Source organism: Trypanosoma grayi (assembly GCF_000691245.1).
Source record: "Trypanosoma grayi strain ANR4 Tgr_58_V1, whole genome shotgun sequence".
Classification (NCBI taxonomy): Eukaryota; Euglenozoa; class Kinetoplastea; order Trypanosomatida; family Trypanosomatidae; genus Trypanosoma; species Trypanosoma grayi.
In genome coordinates, this window is record NW_008825677.1 from 27,108 (window position 1) to 39,693 (window position 12,586).

At 48.9% G+C, this 12,586-nt stretch overlaps 8 protein-coding genes across 8 annotated transcripts; all 8 read right to left on the reverse strand.

Moving 5' to 3' along the window:
- Positions 1 to 327: 327 nt before the first annotated feature.
- On the reverse strand, positions 328 to 807 carry DQ04_00581150 (ribosomal protein L21E (60S); the record flags this gene model as incomplete). The annotated part of the gene is made up of 1 exon (XM_009309305.1): positions 328 to 807. The coding sequence occupies one exon, from the start codon at positions 805 to 807 to the stop codon at positions 328 to 330; it is 480 nt and encodes a 159-aa protein (XP_009307580.1).
- Positions 808 to 1,481: 674 nt separating this feature from the next.
- On the reverse strand, positions 1,482 to 3,947 carry DQ04_00581160 (myosin heavy chain kinase c-like protein; the record flags this gene model as incomplete). The annotated part of the gene is made up of 1 exon (XM_009309306.1): positions 1,482 to 3,947. The coding sequence occupies one exon, from the start codon at positions 3,945 to 3,947 to the stop codon at positions 1,482 to 1,484; it is 2,466 nt and encodes an 821-aa protein (XP_009307581.1).
- Positions 3,948 to 4,095: 148 nt separating this feature from the next.
- Positions 4,096 to 6,174, reverse strand: DQ04_00581170 (putative ribose-phosphate pyrophosphokinase; the record flags this gene model as incomplete). The annotated part of the gene is made up of 1 exon (XM_009309307.1): positions 4,096 to 6,174. The coding sequence occupies one exon, from the start codon at positions 6,172 to 6,174 to the stop codon at positions 4,096 to 4,098; it is 2,079 nt and encodes a 692-aa protein (XP_009307582.1).
- Positions 6,175 to 6,356: 182 nt separating this feature from the next.
- Positions 6,357 to 7,439, reverse strand: DQ04_00581180 (hypothetical protein; the record flags this gene model as incomplete). The annotated part of the gene is made up of 1 exon (XM_009309308.1): positions 6,357 to 7,439. The coding sequence occupies one exon, from the start codon at positions 7,437 to 7,439 to the stop codon at positions 6,357 to 6,359; it is 1,083 nt and encodes a 360-aa protein (XP_009307583.1).
- Positions 7,440 to 7,853: 414 nt separating this feature from the next.
- DQ04_00581190 (hypothetical protein) lies at positions 7,854 to 8,603 on the reverse strand (the record flags this gene model as incomplete). The annotated part of the gene is made up of 1 exon (XM_009309309.1): positions 7,854 to 8,603. One exon carries the CDS (start codon positions 8,601 to 8,603, stop codon positions 7,854 to 7,856), a length of 750 nt encoding a protein of 249 aa, XP_009307584.1.
- Positions 8,604 to 8,886: 283 nt separating this feature from the next.
- Positions 8,887 to 9,999, reverse strand: DQ04_00581200 (secretory carrier membrane protein 3; the record flags this gene model as incomplete). The annotated part of the gene is made up of 1 exon (XM_009309310.1): positions 8,887 to 9,999. One exon carries the CDS (start codon positions 9,997 to 9,999, stop codon positions 8,887 to 8,889), a length of 1,113 nt encoding a protein of 370 aa, XP_009307585.1.
- A 603-nt stretch (positions 10,000 to 10,602) lies between these two features.
- DQ04_00581210 (dynein light chain) lies at positions 10,603 to 10,875 on the reverse strand (the record flags this gene model as incomplete). The annotated part of the gene is made up of 1 exon (XM_009309311.1): positions 10,603 to 10,875. One exon carries the CDS (start codon positions 10,873 to 10,875, stop codon positions 10,603 to 10,605), a length of 273 nt encoding a protein of 90 aa, XP_009307586.1.
- Positions 10,876 to 11,315: 440 nt separating this feature from the next.
- Positions 11,316 to 12,143, reverse strand: DQ04_00581220 (putative mucin-associated surface protein (MASP); the record flags this gene model as incomplete). Its single annotated transcript, XM_009309312.1, has 1 exon — positions 11,316 to 12,143. The coding sequence occupies one exon, from the start codon at positions 12,141 to 12,143 to the stop codon at positions 11,316 to 11,318; it is 828 nt and encodes a 275-aa protein (XP_009307587.1).
- Between the last annotated feature and the right edge of the window lie 443 nt (positions 12,144 to 12,586).

A 12,586-nucleotide genomic window follows, 5' to 3' on the forward strand; every position in this document is an offset into this window, starting at 1 on the left:
CCAGCTGGAACAGCGTACTCGCGCCGAACAATCGTTTCGATCTATGTGGCTCCCCTGTTTGTCAGCAACTGAATTTCGCTCGGTCTTGTGAGGCTCACGGCGGTACAGAGCATGTGAAAAGCACGCACGCTACTTTAGGGTGCATCGCCAGTCAACTTCCTTATTTGGTTATTAATGCAGTGAATACAGAAAAGAGGAAATGAACTATAACAGATGCACTGCAGTAGCAAAGCTCAGGTTCGAATACAGCATCACTTATGGACAGGGGACGGTAAGAGGAATTCAAAAGAAAAAATGATACGCAAGGAGTTCTTGGCGCCAGATGGTCTAGTACGGGATCATCGCCTCGTAGTCGGCGACGCGGCGGGCCAGCACCTCCACGTTCTTCGGGCGCACGATGCCACCGTTGCGGGAGCTCTTCTTCGGTGGTGGCAGCGGCTTCCCTGTCTTCTTGGCCGCCTGGAAGGCAACAAAGTCCTTCTGCTTCTGCTTGAACGCCTCCTGGCAGCGCGACTTGCGCACGTGCTCAAAGCGCACGCAGATGCGCTTGCGGATGGTGCGGTTGCGGACCGGCTTGTTGACGATCACGCCAACGCCACGCGGCGTGACGTTCCACACGATGCCAGTGCGGCCGTGGTAGTACTTGTGCGGCATGCCCGCCCGCACGGCGGAATCTGCCACGACGTCGACGTAGTCACCGACCTTGAAGTTGGTCAAGATGGTGCTCACCGACGGCACGCCGTGCTTGCGGAACTTCTTCGCGAAGAGGTGGCGCGTGCCACACTTGTAACCGTAGGAGTGAACCATCTTCGACTATGCCTACACATATACACACATCAATAATATATATATATATATATATATATATATAAAGGAATCGAGGGCGAGAATTGTAAAAAGGGATAGGGTCCCGGGAGCATCGTATCATCGGTGCTCTAATTCACTGCAAGGCAGAACGCGTCACGACACCATAATTAGAAAAGTGCGCACGAGTGGCGGTGTCTTAGGGTGGGAGGCGCAGGGCGACCATCAAAAGACACGTGCCATTCTTCACACCCTTCCTACATTGTTGTTGTCGCCCACCGCAGGTGGTGCACGCCGCATCGAAGCCTTTATCACCCCACAGGGGGGGAGGCAGTTATCGCTGCTTCGACACCTCGCCGGGAATGAGTAACATGATATTCAAATAAGAAAGCAAAACAAAGCACAATAACAACAACAGAGAAACAAAAAGCATTTATTTGTCGAAAATGGCTCTCCTCTGACGTGTATGTTTCATTCGGAATGCAACAACTCTCCTTTTTTGATACAGGAACAGATGTGTAAGCTGTCCTGCATACACCATACCACGGCCTCCTCACATTGCACCGCCAGACTTCACCCCCCCCCCCCNGCCACTCCTACCCACCACACCAGTAAATCTCCCAGTCGCCGAAACGTCTTCACCGAGAACACTGACAGAGCCGTCTCCCCGTGCCAGCTCAAGGTCGGCGAGGGCATGAACAAGAAAAACTCGACAAAGCGGGTGTGGATTGCTCACCGCTAGTAGTATTTTGGCTCAAATGTTTGTTTGAACTGTCCCTGAGACTACCGCTATCTTCGGTTATTTTTCGGTTATGGGACTTTCTGCGAAAAATGCGCCGAGAAACGTATACACGCATGCGCTGCAGCAAGCCAGTGCCCCCGCGAGTCTCCGCCCGCGCAGGTGGCGAAGCCAGGTTGCACGCTGCTGAGCTCGCCCCACTACCGCCGAGCTGTGCAGAAGACACGACAGAAGGGGTCGTCGCCCGCGGGCCATTTGAGCGTGGTGGCAGGATCTCTGGCGCCGCGGGGCAGTACAGCGCTGGAGGAAACACAGGGGACGATGATATCCCCAACAGCTCGTCTCCGCGAACTCTTCCGTGGCTTATTCGTGGAAGCCCCACTGTGCGGCAGACATCGTTGCATACGTGGGAACGTAGGAAGAGGCGCATTCCCTTCTTACCAAGATTGCCGCGGCCGTAACCTTTGCCGTCAAGTGTCAGGATCTGCGGATCAGTGTAAATGTCATTCACACCCTGAATGTCCACAATCATCAGCTTCTTATCGCTGGCGTGGTATGTGAAATGGGAAAACGCCTGGGGCGTCCACCGTGATTCCTTCGTCACGTAACCATTGTTATTGTTGTATTTGATGAAATTTCCCTCCAGCTTTGGCTCTGCCGCAAAGAACATGGGTGGATGACGATCCGTTAGCTCCAAGACAGCAGCTGGGACAAAATGCACTGATTTAGGCGGCATGCAGCAATTAAACCTTCTTGCCCAATGGTTGGCAATTGTGTGCATTGAAACATCATCAAAGTACTGTGACTGTTTAATAGAGGAGCGCAGATACCTTTTCGCAACCATCATGCAATTTAGTCGATTCAGGTCTATTACATAGTAGGACGCTCGCATATTCCCATAAGCGAAGGGAGTTGGGAAAATGACGACTGAAGTCTGCACGGCAATCCACCTGCCAACCGAGGTGTTCCACTCATGAACAACAGCCGGTTCAGCGTACAGGTCTAGATGAGACCTCAGGTTAAATCTACAGTGAAGATCGGCAAACGCTGCAAACGGTGGCGGTTCAACGCACCCGGGTTTCAATGGAATAGCCTCTGGTGTTCCCTTCCCGGAGCCCAAGCTGCTGCTACTGTCGCTTACACTTGTATTCCTGCTCTCACTGCTTGTAATAGTCAGACTACTAGGTCCACTAAAGCTACCACTTTTATAAGCGCTTTTGCTACTACAATCAAAACTGCTGCTTCGCGACGGGTTATTTTCACCTGTATCCCTGCAGGATGAGCAAGAACTAGAACTAGGTAATCGTGTTGAACGGCGACGACGCCCACATTTAGCATTTACACCAGAAACACTCCGGGCCCGTTGAATATTTGGCGTTGAGGAAAAAGACGAGGAACCCACTACGGCAGTAGCAGTTGTCCCGCCTTTGGGAGACTCGCCGACGCCGTCACTGAGCAAAGACTCATTGGCACTATTTTCACCGCTCATCTTTAACGCGGTGGTGGCATCAGGGCGGCAAACTGGTCTACGTTTTGCAGGCGGCATTGGGCGTAACGCAAGCGGCGCACCTGAATCGGCCACTGCAAGAGAACTAGAGCGCACATTCTCCCGAGGCGGCACCGGCCTAAGCGGTCTGGTCGCACTAGCGCTGAGCGGTCGACGTGCCGGGGAGCAACCCGTTGCCGGCATCGTTGGGCGCATAACCACATGGGTAGCAAGCACCTTTACGCCCATCGGCTCCAGCGGTTCCACAGGTTTGGGTTTAGTTTTACTCACTTCCTCCGCATCGCCGGTGGGGACGATGCCATCGCACGTCACCGCCTGCTCCGGATGCGCCATTGGCGTTAGGACACCCTCCCTGTCATCTGCATGAGCATCAGCGGCGGAACCCACACCGAGGGCATCAGCAGCGGCAGCAGCATCATTGACATTAGCATTCACAGTCCCCACCTTATCTTTTGCTCCCGTGTTATCACCAGCGTCACCTGTAACCTCGTGTCGCTCCACCACGCACGCCTTTGTTTGGGGAGAGCAATTTGAGCTTTCACTCGCATCCTTCGCATCCAGAAGAAGCTGAGGACTTCTCTCAGCCGCGTTTCCAACAGAATGGGGTGGGCTCTCAGTCATCACTATTTTTCCCAGTGGTTCCTCCGTGAAACTAACTAAAGGAGGCACATCCACCACCTTCGTGGAACCTCTCCCATCCGGGAGACATCCAACTGAGTCTTTGAGTTTTTTGAACGGCGAGGAAGGGCTGAAAGTGGGCTCGTCTTCAGGGAGCGGCGAACTCGGGGGTTTGCCACAAGCCTCCACAAGGCGCTCCGGGGCTTCCCCGAGGGGGTCACCGCCACCGAAGCAAGAAACTCGAGACAGAAGTGGCGATGATCTCGTCTCACTAACCATGCAACTGGTCTACGCCCCCTCCTCACCTATCACGTACTGCAGCTAAAGCACAAAAGAAGGAGTGCACACAAAAAGACACATCAAGAAAACATACCACGTCACAATCGCACAAGACTCGCCTCAGCCAAACAGAACTTAGTAAGTGGAATTAAGTAATGTCAGGGAAGAAGAATAACTCGTCAGCTGCCCCGCCTCCCTCCGAGCCAATCGCTGCCGCACGTTTTCCCAGAACGCTTGTAAAGCAAAGCCTGTCCAGGCATCTCCCAATACAGAGATAGGCGCTGGCAACCTCCATCTGCGCCTCCCACTCCTTCACATCCGCCAAAAGGAGTGTAGACTTTGCACCACGATTTGCAGCCCACATTATTTCGGAAATGTTTATTAGAGGTGGAACAGGAACTGCGTTGTTGTACATTATGTTTCTGTGTGACTGCCCTTCTGGCGCCGTAGCGCCATTGTCACCACTACGTGAACTTCGGCTTCCCGCCCCCCACTGCACCATACCAAAGCGCTGTTGAGAAGTCGCCAGGTGATCCTCAGCTTCCTCCACAGTGAGACCGCCGGACTTTAGGAGAACACTCTCCATGTAGGCAACAATAGCATTCCTCAACACCTCCATTAGACGCGTTTCGAAATCACGCGAAGAAAAACCATCTACACTTGATGTTTCACTAATTTGATGGTTCAAAAAACTCACTGCATAAGCCTCTGCCATACCACCTGCTGGCATCATAGCGTTATTAGGCGTTGGCAAGCAAAACACATTTACCAAATGGTGCAACTGAAGATTAAACAGTCGTTCTACAAGTACACTTTCATGAGCGCAACGACCACCAAATACAACACTGGCAATGCTTTGCATAATTCCCGTCTTTTTAGTCTTCGTTTCGCCATGCAAGGGTTCAAGCGCTACCAGGAATGACCGCAGCTCCACCCCGTCACGGCACCTGCCAGCATCATGTGTTCGAAGTGACTTCATTCGTAACGTACCACGGACTGGAACCAGGTGGAGTTTCTCCAGTGCTCGTGGCAGTACTCGAAAGGTCAATGACAAGCGCGTCATTGTTGTTTGACCAACCGCAGCCACCAGCAAGATGGTTCGTTTATTGTTCCCCAATGTCTCCACGAAGCGAAGCACCTCCTCACTTACGTGACTCCTCACCACGATGACCACCAGACCTTCACTCACACCCTCCACCAAGACGACAAGTTGATGAAAACCAGAGCCTTCCTCCTCTGTTACTCTCTCAGGAAAATCGGAGAACAAAAACAGCAGGTTAATATAATAACTCTCTCTTTGCAGAAGCCCTTCAACAGCAGTTAAAGGGGCGAGAACACACGCTCCTGACAATACACCAGTGCGCCTCCCCAGACGTATAGTGGTCATGAGAGCGACTCCTGGAACCATACATCCTTGGCCTCCCCTGGTGCTGAACCATTCATCATTACTGCCTGGCATCTTGCACAGCAATTGTTCTGTGAGCGTGTGGAGAGAAGACGTTCTTCTGCACCCTGCAATTGTACCCATTTCCTCAGCAGCAGTGGAAGCAACGAGAAGTGGGTAAATATACAAAAAACAATCCACTGCAAGCTTCCCTGCATTGTAGCCCCACGACAAATGGTCATAGGCAAATGTCCTTTGGAGGTACTCGTGCAATACCTGGTGTGAGAGATGGAAAGCGTTGTTGTCACGTTTGATATCGTCCACTTCCTCCATGGCAGTAGAGGCTGACACCTCGGCCAACACCTCAGCGGGGTCCACGGGGTGTCCTTTGAGACGCAACTCCCGTACAAAACTCTTCATAATGTTCAAGCAACACCTTGTGTCGCATTTCTCTTCGGTCGCTTCACCACAAGGGTATGAAAGGCTTTGTTCTACCTCTACGTGGACGAGGTGGTCTGCGTTTCTATTGTTTTTCTCACGTGCTGTCGCCTCCCTCGCCAAGGCGTAGTAGGCGTGTAGTACCACGTATGTGATAAAGTTGACACGGCACACGCTCCCAACCGATCTTTCATGTATCTGGGTGCATACACGCAACACATCACAAAGTAGCTCCATTTCATCACTGGCAGTACAGGAAACGTATTCAAGAAGCTGATTCGCATCAAATGCCGTGGTGAAACTCCCTCTCCGGAGGGGCAATTCAATGAACTTCCCCACAGAGTGACTAGGGTGGGTCGCATAAGCTTCCACAAGGCGCAACAGTTTGTATGCGGTACTTTCCATGACTCTGAGCCCGCCCCAGCAACATCCACACACCCACACACCTAATGCCTTCTTCTTGTGCTTGAGCACGCATTGGATTGTAAAAGAAACGGGGTGGGTAGCGACACATTTGTGTTACGGTAGGATCTTTCATCATCATATCACTTTTTTCCACCTTTCGCCTCCCTCATTCTACGTTGGTTTTACACCATATCCTTAAACGGCATTTCAAGCGACGAAATGCCGCAGTGCACCAAATCCACCAATACGTGTGTTGGCACAGATGCCCGCAGCCCTAAATCGCTCTTTGGAAAGAACATTGGTTTACCTTCTTCCTTGGCATGAGGCGGAACTGTGGCACAAGCCACGGCACCCAGGCTACTCCCCCTATCCACCCCGGGTGAAAGCAAGCTCTCACGGGCCTCCCAAAGGCGAAGCACCTCTGCAGGTGTCGGTGCCGTGCATATGTCAAACACTGACACCTCATCGTGGAGTCTTGTGGGCTCTTCGGCAGTCCCACTAGATTGCTTGGGGCGTTCTGTTGTGACGCGATCAAGTACAATGCCGTGGGCGTTTGGCAGTGGGAGGGTCCACGGTTGCAGCCACGTTGAGAGTGTTGGAATACTGGTCAGTTTTGCAGCCCCATGATGAGCGCCTCTTCCGCCCCTGCAACTCCCAGAATTATGCAATGGTGGTGGCGCGTCGAGCTCCCAGTTGGGGCCTAACGGTGGTGACGTACCCGTCCGCTTGCGCTGTGGACTTCTGCGATCTGAAGCCCATTGCTTTGTATCCTCTACTCTACCTCGTTTCGCACCCCGCTTGGTCTCGGTGGGCTTCTGCTGCGGCTTCGCCGCCGTTGACAAGGCAGACATACCAACGTGCTCCAAATATTGCACACCAAGAGCATTGGTTTGTGAGGCAATGAATGTGGCCATCTCTTTCACGAAGTCTGCCACTCCAATGCATTGCACCCCGTTTTCGTCATTTCCTGTGAGCCCCTCAGTCTTCTCCAGCTCGTAGACAGCATCCTCCAATTCAGCAATCCCCACAAGTGCAGCACGACAGAACTCAGAAAATTGCGCATTGAATCTTCGCTGGGAATCCGTACCCTTCACAACAGTACATGCTGACCGCACAACACCTTGAAGCAACAGATTTATAGAAGCTAACTTGTTGTTTTTTGAAGCCTGGAGAGCTCGGATCACGCGACTGTTAGTATTTTCCACGATCCCAGCTTCACCATCACCGTTGTTGAGGTGTCCTCCTTTAGCACGTTGAATAGGCATTATTTTTTTCAATACCTCTGTTTAGGATTTTGTCACCTTCGGCAATAATATCAACACGAAAAAGAAAGGGGTGCGGCATGCAGTCTATATATATATAACACGGAGAATCGTTTTTTCAAGCGTTACAATTTGCAAACCGTGTCGTCACCAGCTTGGTGATTATCCCAATAACAAAAAAAAAAGCAAATCCAGCTGTTGTCACAAAAACACAGAAGAGCCGCAATCACTCACGTCCGATAGCGTCAACACCGGCGGGGAAAAAAGCACTACATAATTTACAAAGAAAGTCTTTCGATAACTTGTCAAAAAAATTCCACTCCTCATCTATCAAGAACAATTCACGCTGTAAACGAGGCCTCTTCTTTTTATAAGACAAAAAAAAAGCGGAACAGAACCTTAGCGGGAGAAAGGTTTTCAAAATTGGTGTAGTTTCGACATCGCTTCTTGAAGATTCCCCTCGCGTGTTCGGTGCTCGTGGCTCAATGCCTCCACGAGAAGCTCGGTCTCGTGCACTATTTCTATCAATAACTCTTCTTTCATCATCTCCCTCTTAGGCGACAAATTGAGGGCCGACATTAACGGCCTATTCAAAGATACCGCTATTACAGCACGGCACTGTTCAATGGACGAAGCTCTACGAGAGTGAAGCAAATCCAATTTCTTCGAAAGAATAATAATTTCCTTCCCCGCCTCTTCCAAGAAGTTAGATTCCGCATACTCACGTCTAACTGACTCTTCCTCTATCATTTCAGCCGTCTCCTGTAAACGTTGGAGACCCTCCTTACAGATAACCTCGTTCTTCGTATCGTGTAGCAATCGGCTCTGGGAAAGATCGGTGAATGCCTTTTCTAGTAAGGGATCGACCATTCTAACCACACTGGATAAACGAGCCAGTTGCTGTGAATAATGGTCAGAAAGTGACTTTTTCACGCCCCCGAGCTTCTCATCACAGAGCAGGGACAACGCACCGTCACGCTCTGCACGCACTTTAGATTCATCATTCATTAGCATCTTTAGCTTTTTAAACGACACCGAAAGCTCTTCGACAGATCGATCAACCGCAAATGCCCGTACTTCCACGCTCTCTCGGCTTCGGCAAAGCAGTTCGTTCCTCAATAATTGAACCGATTTTAATCGTTCTACGGACTGATCGCACCTGTTCATATGTGTCAGTGGAAACTGATACCTTCAAAAAACACACTTAACAGAAAGAAAGCAAGAAATACAACAGAGCAGCTATTTTTTTTTAGTTTTTTTTTTTTTAATGCAGCAAAGAGGAGCATACACCTGCACAAGAGGCACATACTTCCTCAAAGAAACGCATATCAAGCAGTAAACGCCTTCTTGGGATGATGGGGTAGTAACGGTCAGGTGCCTCATTGGAACCCCACAGACAAAGGTCGAACGGAAAATAATAATAATAATCCACTTAGTGGCCTGGAGAACCTTACACACCGATGATATTCTGCATGTGACGTCGAGCCTCCTGTTGTGCGTTGACATCCAAACGATAATACTTCCACTGTCGAACGATACAGTAGCACAGAAAGCCAGCCTCGGCAGCCCACAGAACAAGCACCACGACAACAGGTACCACAACACCCTTCGGCTTTGTCTTCGATATATCTGATGCCAATGCAATTCCGCACGCACCGCAATCAATAGGGCCCGCAAACATGAAGACGCTAAAAGCGAACGCCACGATCAAACCACATAGACTGAGCAAATGTTTGGTATGACGTCCTGTTGAACAGGCACCATAGACCTGCCAGTACCACATAATAAAACCCAGAGGGATACCTATCAGATATACAATTGCGAGAGCGGTGTTTTGCGCAGGCTTGAACTTTTTTTCAGCACCTTCTCGGTACGGTGCAAAAACCACACCAATAGCAACACACATGTTAACGATTAGCAGTATGCAGGTAGCAAACCAATTCATGTAGGCGAGTCGCACAAAACCTCTTCGTACTTCAGGAACAACTGCAAGGTCATGGTGTACAATAGGCTTAATACACAAAAACCTGGGAGGAAAGTTGGGAATCAAATTCGCCTCGGTTGTCCTCTCTATGCGGTATGACACCTGAGCTTCTAGTTCATTCAAACGTCTTTCTTCCCTCATAGCTTTCATCCATCGCTCTTCAAGTAAGGCTTGTTTTTTTTCCTCTGGTGTCATGCCACTAGTACTTTTCTTGTTCAGCCCTAGAACCTCCTTTGCAACGAACTTTTTGTGGTCTCCTTTCCGTTTGTCTTTATTAGCAGCATCGTCCGAAGATGAGAAATTGGAAGAAGCCCCATTGCCAAGATTGGGTTGGTAATCGGGTCCAAAAACCGAAGGATGTGGTGCGGTCTCCAAGATCGATTCTCTCCCGCCAAAATCGACCTGGTTGTCCGCAGTTTGGTCTTCTTCCCCTTCATCGGAATGGACCTTTATGTCTTCCAAGCGGCTTGGACTTTCCGGTGAGTCTGTTCTGTTAGGTGGTGCCTCATCATTATGGCCTGCACCGCCGAAGTCGTACACGTCTTTCAGTCCGTCCACCTCATCTCCAAATTTGTACATGGTGGCAACACAGTGTTTATATATTGAGTTCTTTGCAACTTGGCGAAAAAGACACAAATTTAATGAGAAAGAAGGATCTGTGAAAAACTAAATTGAAGCTGCAGTAGCAAACAGGTAGATTGATCATCAAACACCAAGCGCCGCATTTTTTTGTCAAGTGAAACAACATACATTTCCTTCACGGGGGATCAGGTCCACAACAAAAAGAATTGCGCGTCAATGAAAAACAGGGGAAATGCCCTTCAGAATGAAGGCTAATAGAGCAAAGTCGAATCCCATGGCCTTTCTGTAACCGTCCTTTCACTACAAACCTCCAATCTCCCATTCTTCTTCGTTTTTTTTTTTTCCCATTCATACACCCTAGCAGACGCACATTTTTTTTCGTTTAATCCTGCAGCCAAACCCTACATCTATTTCCGTAAAGTTTAAAATAAAGACTCCCTCCCTCCTCATTTTCCCCCTTTTTTTCCTCTTTTTTTTTCTTTTAGTAATCAAGAGAAATGAGTTCAAGGAGGAGCGGGCGTTGTAGCTTCATAGAGAAGTGCTCAGCCAATCCATCATCTATTTCTCATTCAACAGATTGTCAGCTTTCTAAAAGGTTTTTTATCCTGATTTAAAAAGAAGAATGGCGACCTGTCCAAAGTAAAAGTACAAGAAGCTGTGCGTTTCATGAGTGACGTAGCTGCCAAAGTTTCGGCCGACGATGCAGTGCCATGTTGGCTGGTACTTTTTGTCAAACTCCTTCTTGATGTAAGCTGCAATATCCTTCTCAATGTTGAACTTTTCCATGGCTTGAAGAGCAACCTCAATGGCGTCAGCCTGCATGTCCTCGGGCATATCAGCATTCTTGATGACAGCCTTACGATCTCCCGACATTTTTATCTTTTCTTTTCGACGAAATTACACTTCCTCTTGACGTTTGATGCAATAACCTAAGACAACCAAACGAAAGGAAAGAGAAACGATAATAGCTGATTCAAACCTCGCCCAAACAAGCAAGAAGATTTTCATTCGCATGTGGGCAGACGGTATGCTAAAAACTCATGCTCCGAGCCTACAATGATCATCCTATTCACGCTGAAGAAATTGGCAAGTAAATCATGAAAGTTCAGCATAGCATCACGAATGAAAGTTCATTTTGATTCACTGCAAATCGCCAGCCACTTTAGTTATCTTGAACTACAGAAGGAACTTTCATTTGTACATCTCACTAAATCAAAAAAAATCCCTCAAAGATCGAAAAAAAAAAACAATGAATACGATCCTGTGTTTAATCAAAAGAGGCTGCGAGAAACAGAAGCTAAATACAAAGGAACCTAATACAAAGCTACCTCAGCCGTCTGGGGGACCACCGTTTTTTTCCCAGTTTTGTTTTTTTCAAGCTGCTTCTTCAGGAGCAACTTTTCTCGCGCAGAGGAATGATCAACAATGGCACATGATGGAACAAAGTCGCTTGGCACTGTCTTGAGCTTCTTGGGTGGGTCTTCAGATTGCCGCTCAGGACGTTGAAACTTCTTTTTCCAATATGCCTCCTCCTCACGCAACTTTTGAACTTGCTTACGTTTGTTCTCCGCTGGAGGAGTGAACACCACAGGCTCTCCTTGGTCAAAAAACAATCCATGATACCTACTATGCATTTCCTTCCACTCTGGGTGAGAGACATTGTGGCGTTCTTTGCTGTATGGCATGGTCAAAGGAACAGCGGGGTCAATAACAATTCTTGATTCGGCACTGTAAGAAATGCGTCCTTCACGTTCGTTCTGAAACGTTGCCACTGTGTCAACCCTCGATTCAATAACTTTCCTAAGTTCGTTGTTCCCCGATTTTAGCTGCGTCCACTCTCTCTGGAGGTATTCAGGTACTGGTGAGAACATAGTCTCTTCCTCCCGCTCGACGTCATTCAGAACTTCAATCATGTCCACGCCTTTAGAGAGAACCTCCTGCTTACATAGGGACTCAACAGCCCGTGCAACAAACGCAGAGGAGTTGCAAATACGTTCAACTTCTCTCTTACAGTTGCTTTGGTCTGATACCTCTTGAGGTAAAGAGACCTTTCCTTCTGCAGAGAGAGATCTTCTGGGTTCGAGCGCAGCGTGATCCGCCTGGTAGTCCCCACGTTCTGAAGACTCTTGGGATTCAGTCATTTCTTGGTATCTTACTTTGTGTGGTTTGCTTTTTTGAACAGAAAATATGAAGAAACTGTGTGTTTCTTCATTTTAGAGGGGCATAGATTTTTTTGTTAAATTTCAGTGCGAAGGAGAATCAAAAAAAAAAATTCCAAAGATGTTTTTTTCTTATAGGCATACCCTCTTCTAAGAAAACTTTCAAATCACACTCCAAAATACAGCATCGAACACCAGAAAGATTTCTTTATTCTTTGGCCAGGCAGGATTCCACAGAGAGGATGTTAAAGTAGCATACGGAAATCTGAAACAGCCCTTCGTTCAGCGCATGCCCGTAAACCGCCAACGCCACCACTTCGAATAAAAGAAAAACGGACCACACGCCCACCACAGCGAAGCCCCCACCACACACAAAAGAAAACCGAAAACCGGAGGCGTGCCCCGCTGCGGTTCCCCCCGGGGGG